We start from the raw sequence: 8,948 nt of genomic DNA, 5'->3' as shown, positions 1-8,948 counted from the left end.
AAGGGGGTGTAGGGTGTTGTAGTCCAGACAGAAGGGGTTGTAGGGTGTTGTAGTCCAGATAGAAGGGGGTGTAGGGTGTTGTAGTCCCGACAGGAGTTTGTAGAAGATGAAGTAGAGCAGAGGGGGATTGTGGGTATTGTTGTCTAGTGTTTGATACTTTAAGCCCTGAATAGACTGTGTTTGAGCCCTATAGTTTTATTTACAGTCACACAAGTCTTTATGTACAGTACACTACACACACACCCGTACACACACACACACACACACGCACCCACACACATGCACACACCACTTTCACATCACATAAATAAATAAATAGATAAATCATTAAATAAATAGGATAATATAAATACTTCATTACCAACTGAACTCTACAGTCCTGATTCATTATTTACTGATAATACAGGATCAATCAATCAATCAACCAATCAATCAATCAATCAATCAATTAACCATCTGTCTCTCTGACGCAGACAGACGGGTCCACTGTCCTTAAAGAATCTAATTTCTACAGCATCCGTCCAATCAGGCAGCTCGCTCGTCATCCCGTAGAAAGAAAAGAAAACTGTAAAAAGACCAACGGCGGCTCTACGTGAGGTGACACCGCTGGGGGGGGGAGGAGGTTCCCACTAATACGACGCCCATCGCTGGCTGCAATCAGAGTCTGTCCCGAGCAGGAACCCAGATGTACGGGCCGCTCTGCTCCTCAATGACGGCTTTGACCAGGTGGTAGACCTCCTCGAAGCTGTCGCCGTGCACGATGGCTGCACACACACACACACACACACACACACACACAGTTAACATCAATTTGAAACTATAACGTTCGTCTCACCTGCATGAAGATGAAGTTTTTACCTGAGAAACACTCGAGGAAGTCTTGTTCCAGTTTGATGGCTCGATCCAGAGCTTTCCTCGCCTGGTCCTCTGAGAGACGCTTGTTCAGATCCCTGCACACACACACACACACATTACACACCAACACACATGTTCCGAATGAACTGTCCCAGTGACACAGCAGTGAGAGCGTCTACATCAGCTGTGACGTATGTCATGACCTCACTGATGACCTCACTGACTTACAGGATGTTCTCCAGGGACCGTGGTCGGATGAAGATGGCGATGGGTTGAAGCTGAGCGGCCTGCAGCCTCCTCACCGCGTTGGCCGACACATCCAGGATGCAGTGTTTCCCCTGGTGAGCACACACACACATGCACACACACACACACACACGCACACTGTCCTCAACTCACCACTTCAACATCGCTGACACCGTCACCACGATAAGCGGCGTGTCTCTCACCTGCTCGGCCACCTGCCGGACGCTCTGCACTGACGTCCCGTACAGGTGGTTGTTGTACTGTCCCGCCTCGATGAAGCGGTGGGACTGGATGTCCCGCTCCATCTGTTCCCGTGACGACACAAAATGGTAGTCCCGCCCGTCGGCCTCGTAGTCCCTCCGGGGGCGGGTCGTGTCTGCAGAGAGAGAGAGGGGGAGTGACATCACTTCCTGTTTGTCTATGTCATGTTTTTCAGCTTTAACAACACTTACGTGGGACGCAGGAGCCGAACTTGTCCGGGAACTCGGAGAGCAGGTCGTCGTTGACTCGGTCTTTGGTCGGCCCCAAGATGATGACCGGACGAGCGTAGTCCACTAGAGAGACAGACGGGAAACTTTATTAACACCTGCTCGTTACTGACAAACAGACAGGTAACTTTATTAACACCTGCTCGTTACTGACAAACAGACAGGTAACTTTATCAACACCTGCTCGTTACTGACAAACAGAGACAGGTAACTTTATTAACACCTGCTCATTACTGACAAACAGACAGGTAACTTTATTAACACCTGCTCGTTACTGACAAACAGAGACAGGTAACTTTATCAACACCTGCTCGTTACTGACAAACAGAGACAGGTAACTTTATCAACACCTGCTCATTACTGACAAACAGAGACAGGTAACTTTATTAACACCTGCTCGTTACTGACAAACAGAGACAGGTAACTTTATTAACACCTGCTCGTTACTGACAAACAGAGACAGGTAACTTTATTAACAGCTGTTCGTTACTGACAAACAGAGACAGGTAACTTTATTAACACCTGCTTGTTACTGGATTGGATTGGATTGGTCGACTGGATTCAGTGTTCTATTGATTGCTTGATAATATAACTGTAGGTAGAGTTAGATTAATAGCAGTCTGGATGCATCGATCATCGTCCACGAGGACCTGAACTGTAGCAGCCTCTGAGTGGTGGACTGAACAACATCGTGTTTTATTCCTCACGTGTAAGAGGCAGGTTGTGTTAAAGGTTAAAGGTTAAAGTTGACACTGACCTTCAATCTGAGTGATGAGCTCGTAGCTGTGAACGAAGCCTTCTCTACCTGTGAACAGAAAGCAGAACGTTTACAAAGTGAAGACATGAGACGCTGCGTCTTCCTCCAGTGTTTCCTGTTCCTACCTTTACTCTTCATACGGGACCACTCTTTCCTCTCCACCCTGAAACACACAAACACTGTCGGTCACCAGGAGTTTGTTTACCGGAGCAGCCGGTCTAGTGGATGATGGATCATATTGAACCTGTGCTTAGAGGGGATGTAGCCCAGCTCCTCCAGCTCCCCCTGCTGGTTCACCCGTCTCGCCTGCCACCACTCGTCGTCGGCGCTGTCCATCACGTGGAGAACCTCCCCAAAGTTAAAGTCCAGAGCTTGTGATAGAACTCCGCAGTCCCACTGCTTATCGTAGTCGAAGAGCGCCCTGAAAACCACAACAAACACACAGTCAGTCCTGATGACCACGGCTCCTCCAGCCGGACCAGGTGTAAGGAGACCCGGCTCACCTGAGGTAGAAGCTGCGGTTGACTCTCAGACTCCCGGACGAGCTGTTCATCATCTGCTCCCTCAGGTCATGGATCTTTGCTTCGAAGCGACTGTACTCTGCAGACAAGACGACAGGTACTACTGTTATTGTAGTAATACTACTAGTACTAGTATTGTGTTGTACTACAGTGGTCAGGTGTGTGCTCACCTTCAGGTCTGTACTGGGCCACGATGGTGACGGTCTGACCCGCGTTCTTCAGAGCTGCTGCTGCCTGTTCATGAGTGGCATACCTGAGATCCACACCATTCACCTGTACACACACACACACACACACACACACACACACACACACGCACACACAAAGTCATTTAAATATCTAAACCAAAGAAGAACCTGGTCTCTGTACTCACACTGAGGACCTGGTCTCTGTACTCACACTGAGGATCTGGTCTCTGTACTCACACTGAGGACCTGGTCTCTGTACTCACGCTGAGGATCTGGTGTCTGTACTCACACTGAGGATCTGGTCTCTGTACTCACACTGAGGACCTGGTCTCTGTACTCACACTGAGGACCTGGTCTCTGTACTCACACTGAGGATCTGGTCTCTGTACTCACACTGAGGATCTGGTCTCCCTTCCTGAGCTCTCCGCTCAGGTCTGCTGGTCCTCCTGCCAGGATGAAGGAGATGAAGATCCCCTCTCCGTCCTCTCCACCCACGATGTTGAAACCCAGACCGGTGGACCCCCGCTGGACGCAGACCCGGCGGGGCTCCCGAGAATACTCGTCCTCTCCCATCATGCCTCGGGGTATGGGTGAGTATCGCCGTGGTGACGGAGGAGGGAGGACTTGTGGGTAATCGCACATGTAGTCCGGCTCCATGTAGGCTGCAGAGAAATAAAGGACAGGATGTGTAAAGGACCAGATAGGAACAGGACCAGATAAGGACAGGACCAGACAGGGACAGGACCAGATAGGAACAGGACCAGATAAGGACAGGACCAGATAAGGTAAGAACCGGGTTTATGTTACAACCAGGTTCAAGTTGAAATCGGGTTCAGGGAAGAATCGGGTTACAAGTACTAGGACTAGGTTAGAACTAGGTCAGGGTAGAACCAGGTTCAGGATAAAACCGGGTTCAGGAACCAGGTCAGGGTAGAACCAGGTTCAGGCTAGAACCAGGTCTAGGTTAGAACTAGGTCAGGGTAGAACCAGGTTCAGGCTAGAACCGGGTTCAGGCTAGACCAGGTCTAGGTTAGAACTAAGTCTAGGTTAGAACCAGGTCAGGGTATAACCAGGTTCAGGCTAGAACCAGGTCTAGGTTAGAACTAAGTCTAGGTTAGAACCAGGTCAGGGTATAACCAGGTTCAGGGTAGAACTAGGTCTAGGTTAGAACCAGAACCCCTAGCGGCTGGTCTGAGACCCTCATCCAGGTCTTTGACGCTATTTGTGGAGCAGCTAACAGCATAGCTTAGCATAGCATTGATCGCACCAAACTCCATTCAGACAACGGCTGTTTTAACTTCACACACAAATGATCACGTGATCATCAAACAGGAAGTTTACGTACAGCTGGTCAGGTCGGGGGGGCTGTATCGATCAGCTGGGTGGATGTACTGCGAGGTGGGCGTGGCCACCTTCAGGTAGACCACCTCCCCCGTGTTCTTCAGGGCCACCACGGCGTCCTCGTGCAGGACGTCCTCCAGGGACACGTGGTTCACCTGCCGAGGACAGAGGTCTGAGGTCAGGTTAAGTGAGAGTCCTGAGGACAATATGAAGACGTCTTTGAGGGGTTTTTACTTACCGCCAGGATCTTGTCCCCGATCTGGAGCCGTCCATCGCGGTGCGCCGCTCCGCCCTCGATGATCTTAGTGACGTAGATGCTGTTGTCTCCTGGAACGTGTTGGTTCCCCACACCACCCGCTATACTGAAGCCCAGACCTGAACCAGACAGAGGCAGGGACAGATAGGGACAGGACCAGACAGGGACAGGGAGAGGGACACACAGGGAGAGGGCCACACAGGGACAAGACCAGACAGGGACACACAGGGACAGGACCAGACAGGGAGAGGGACACACAGGGACAGGACCAGATAGGGACAGGGAGAGGGACACACAGGGACAGGACCAGACAGGGACAGGGAGAGGGACACACAGGGACAGGTCCAGACAGGGACAGGACCAGACAGCTTAAAACCTGTGTGATGAATCACGTGAAGACGGTTCTTACTGGAACACATTTAATACAAAGTAAAAGTCCTTCAGCTGAACACAGTGAGACAGACCACTACAACTGTTTCCTCCCCTCGTCTCCTTTCCTACCTTTAGGTCCTTTCATCAGTTTGATTTGTGTGATGCGTTCGCTCGGTGGGCGTCGCCGCAGGACGTAGAGCCTGACGACAGGCCCCGCCTCCTTCAGCGCCTCCACTGCAATGGAGTGAGTGACCTCACGCACGTCCACGTCGTTAACAAATACGATGCTATCGTTCACCCTGAAGACAGAGACAGAAACCAGTGAGGACATCTGGACCTCAATCCTTCAGAGGAGGGTTAAAGGGTTCAGACCTGGTTTTAAGGTCCAGGTTACAACCGGATTTAGGTAAGAACCAGGTTTAGGTAAGAACCGGGTTCAATTTAGAACCAGGTTTAGGTAAGAACCAGGTTTAGGTAAAAAACGGGTTCAAGTTAGAACTAGGTCAGGGTAGAACCAGGTTCAGGGTAGAACCAGATCTAGGTTAGAACCAGGTCTAGGTTAGAACCAGGTCAGGGTGTAGGCTGTAGATGGATCTGTACCTGAGGCGTCCGTCCTGGGCGGCTGCTCCTCCAGGGATGATCTTAGTGATGAAGATGGATGGGTCATCTCCGATGTGAGGATTATCGGTTCCTCCTGCGATGCTAAAGCCCAGACCAGAGTTCCCCTAACACACACACATTAATACACACATTAATACACACATTAACACAATAATACACACATTAACACACATTAACACGTTAATACAGACATTAACACATTAATACACATATTAACACATTAATATACACATTAATACACATTAACACATTAATACACACATTAAGACATTAACACATTAACACATTACTACACATATTAACACATTAACACACACATTAACACATTAACACACACACATTAATACACATTAATACACACATTAACACATTAATACACATATCAACACATTAATACACACATTAACACATTAACACACACATTAACACATTAATACACATATTAACACATTAACACACACACATTAATACACACATTAATACATACATTAACACATTAATACACACATTAACACATTAATACACATATTAACACATTAATACACACATGAATACATTAATACACACATTAATACATACATTAATACACACATTAACACATTAATACACACATTAACACATTAACACACACATTAACACATTAATACACACATTAACACATTAACACACATATTAACACATTAATACACACATTAACACACACATTAACGCATTAATACACATATTAACACATTAATACACACATTAACACATTAATACACACATTAACACATTAACACATACATTAACATATTAATACAYACATTAACACATTAATACACACATTAACACACATATTAACACATTAATACACACATTAACACATTAACACACATATTAACACATTAATACACACATTAACACACACATTAACGCATTAATACACACATTAACACATTAATACACATATTAACACATTAATACACACATTAACACACACATTAATACACACATTAACACATTGTAGGGATTTCATCATCTGAACAAAGAATGTTTTTGGATTCTGAAGGAGAGAACGGATAACTTCTGTGCCCCATTCTCCCCGTTAACGTCGACATTTTGCCAGTCATAAGGAAGAAGAATTCCCTTCATTTCCGAGAAAGTCTCCGCGCACTCCGGATCCCGAGTTGAACCAGGAAACCCGAGAACCACATTGACCACTACGAAGTGGTCTCACAGTAGGAGGCTTATGTCTGGGCAGAGTTAGGTCATAGAGTGTTTATTACCTTGTTTTGTTTAAGTTTACTGTATTGTTATAATGTGTTGTGTGTTTACGGACCACCGAGTGCTGTGAAGAACCTACTGTTGTGTTCCATGCTGCTGTAGTAGTGTTGTGTTAGATCATCAGTGAGGCTGCTTATCGAGACTATCACGGCCGAATCTGAGTTCACCAGTCGGGTTTCTGTGCGACGGAGAAGCAGTTACTATTTACTGCGACACTGAAGATCTGCCTTTTTTGAGTGTTTTCCTTTTTTTCTCTTCTTTTACTACCCCCCACACACACACACACACACACACACACTCGCACACACACACACACACACTGGGTTAGCTAACTATCTCAGACAGTGGAAATGCGGTCTCTATACGAGACTACCCTCCACTTTGATAGTCCTACGTATCTAACTCCGCCATATTGTTTGTGGACCCACGTTTCAGATTACAGTCAGCCATTGTCTGAGTAGTTTCTCGCCTCTCCCCCCCCCACACACACACACACACACACATACACACACACACACACTCTCACCACAGATAGTTTGTTGATGTTAGCGTGCTCATGATTGTATAGTTGTTGTTATTTTTAGATTATTTAGATGATCATTATTATTGAACTTAATAAACTCTGTTCTACTCTAAAGAGCAGCTGTCTGTGATTACTGTGTGTTTGTGATAACAGCTGATATAAACCTTCACCTTCACTCTGGATGTGTAACAGCACTCAGACTGTTGACATTGTGAGTGAACACTAATGATGAGACTTAGTTTATAGTTTGTTTATTGGTCCCTGTTCTCAGGGTGGAGCCCCGTTAATTTTTCATAATTGTTAATAATCTCACTGACGTTAATAATTCTATTGGTGTATTTAATGTTGGATCTCAGTCATGTGACACACTGACAGCTGTGACTCTGAACACAAGCGTTAGATTAAAGTTCACATGTTTGATTCCTGAAATAACCGACGTGAGTTAAAATAAGCTGCTGATTATTCCTGGAGCTTTGAAACAGTTTCTAAAAACAGCTCACACACACACACAGTACACACTGTAACACACCCATAATACACACTGTAACACACACACAGTACACACACATAATACACACTGTAACACACACACACTTAACACTCACTGTAACACACACACACACACAGTACAAACTGTAACACTCACACACTTATTACACACTAACACACACACACAGTGCACACTGTAACACACACACACACATAATACACACTGTAACACACACATGTATCAGGATCCCTTCGTTTTCATTGATTCAGAGTCTCAGAGACAGAAAGTTTCCTGCTGCTGAACCGAGAGGACATTTAGTCCTTAGTGTGTGTGTACGTGTGTTACAGTGTGTGTGTACCTGTGTTACAGTGTGTGGTATGTGTGTATAGCGTGTCACAGGGTGTAGTGTGTCTGTACTGTGTGTGTATTGTATGTGTGTGTATTTTGTACGTATATTGTGTGTGTGTATTTGTGTGTGTATAGTGTATGTGTTACAGTGTGAGTATTTTGTGTTACTGTGTGTACTATGTGTGTATAGTGTGTGTATAGCATGTACTATGTGTCTGTGTGTATAGTGTGTGTTGTGTGTATAGTGTATAGTGTGTACTGTGTGTGTTTAGTGTACAGTGTGTGTGTGTACTTTGTGTGTATAGTGTGTGTTGCGTTGTGTCTCACCCTCTCCAGAGTGATCTCTTCGTACTCCAGCTCTCCTTCTGATCCGTTCATCTATAAAAACAGAACAAGATTTAAATCACATGCAGCATCTCTCTCTGTCTCCAAGGCAACACCATGGTAACTACTGTCGAGCCCTCAGGGGGCCGGTTACCAGGCAACTGTAACTGTAGCTATGGCGACCACCTCTCCGTCCACCACATGATTATTACATCACTTCCTGCAGAGACATCAGGTCGGTTTCAGAAGATTTTATTGATCATCAATCAACAGAAATCTCTCGTTACGTTGTTACTTTAAGGTGTTACATCCCGGTGTTACTACAGCCCAGTGTTACTACAGCCCAGTGTTACTA

The 8,948-nt window shown here is 45.9% G+C and overlaps 1 protein-coding gene across 2 annotated transcripts in view; it reads right to left on the bottom strand.

The window, feature by feature from the left end:
• Positions 1 to 274: 274 nt before the first annotated feature.
• The window catches only part of dlg4b (discs, large homolog 4b (Drosophila)), a 16,161-nt gene continuing 7,487 nt past the window's right edge, over positions 275 to 8,948 (bottom strand). For both annotated transcript variants that reach the window (XM_031878623.1, XM_031878624.1), the window contains 16 exons: positions 8,597 to 8,647; positions 5,625 to 5,749; positions 5,154 to 5,323; positions 4,635 to 4,771; positions 4,401 to 4,551; positions 3,449 to 3,717; positions 3,038 to 3,140; positions 2,850 to 2,946; positions 2,591 to 2,767; positions 2,472 to 2,509; positions 2,347 to 2,394; positions 1,554 to 1,655; positions 1,305 to 1,477; positions 1,084 to 1,193; positions 859 to 950; positions 275 to 764 (listed from right to left, as the gene is read on the bottom strand). In XM_031878623.1, the coding sequence (XP_031734483.1) occupies positions 658 to 764; positions 859 to 950; positions 1,084 to 1,193; positions 1,305 to 1,477; positions 1,554 to 1,655; positions 2,347 to 2,394; positions 2,472 to 2,509; positions 2,591 to 2,767; positions 2,850 to 2,946; positions 3,038 to 3,140; positions 3,449 to 3,717; positions 4,401 to 4,551; positions 4,635 to 4,771; positions 5,154 to 5,323; positions 5,625 to 5,749; positions 8,597 to 8,647 (1,950 nt within the window). In that variant the 3' untranslated portion in view covers positions 275 to 657. The remainder of the gene's footprint in view (positions 765 to 858; positions 951 to 1,083; positions 1,194 to 1,304; positions 1,478 to 1,553; positions 1,656 to 2,346; positions 2,395 to 2,471; positions 2,510 to 2,590; positions 2,768 to 2,849; positions 2,947 to 3,037; positions 3,141 to 3,448; positions 3,718 to 4,400; positions 4,552 to 4,634; positions 4,772 to 5,153; positions 5,324 to 5,624; positions 5,750 to 8,596; positions 8,648 to 8,948) is intronic.

The sequence above is a fragment of the Anarrhichthys ocellatus genome, unplaced genomic scaffold, assembly GCF_004355925.1.
Source record: "Anarrhichthys ocellatus isolate YVR2014 unplaced genomic scaffold, GSC_Weel_1.0 scaffold189, whole genome shotgun sequence".
NCBI classification, from domain to species: Eukaryota; Metazoa; Chordata; class Actinopteri; order Perciformes; family Anarhichadidae; genus Anarrhichthys; species Anarrhichthys ocellatus.
The sequence above is the reverse complement of the archived record's forward strand: the minus strand, read 5'-3'. Positions and strand labels throughout refer to the sequence as shown.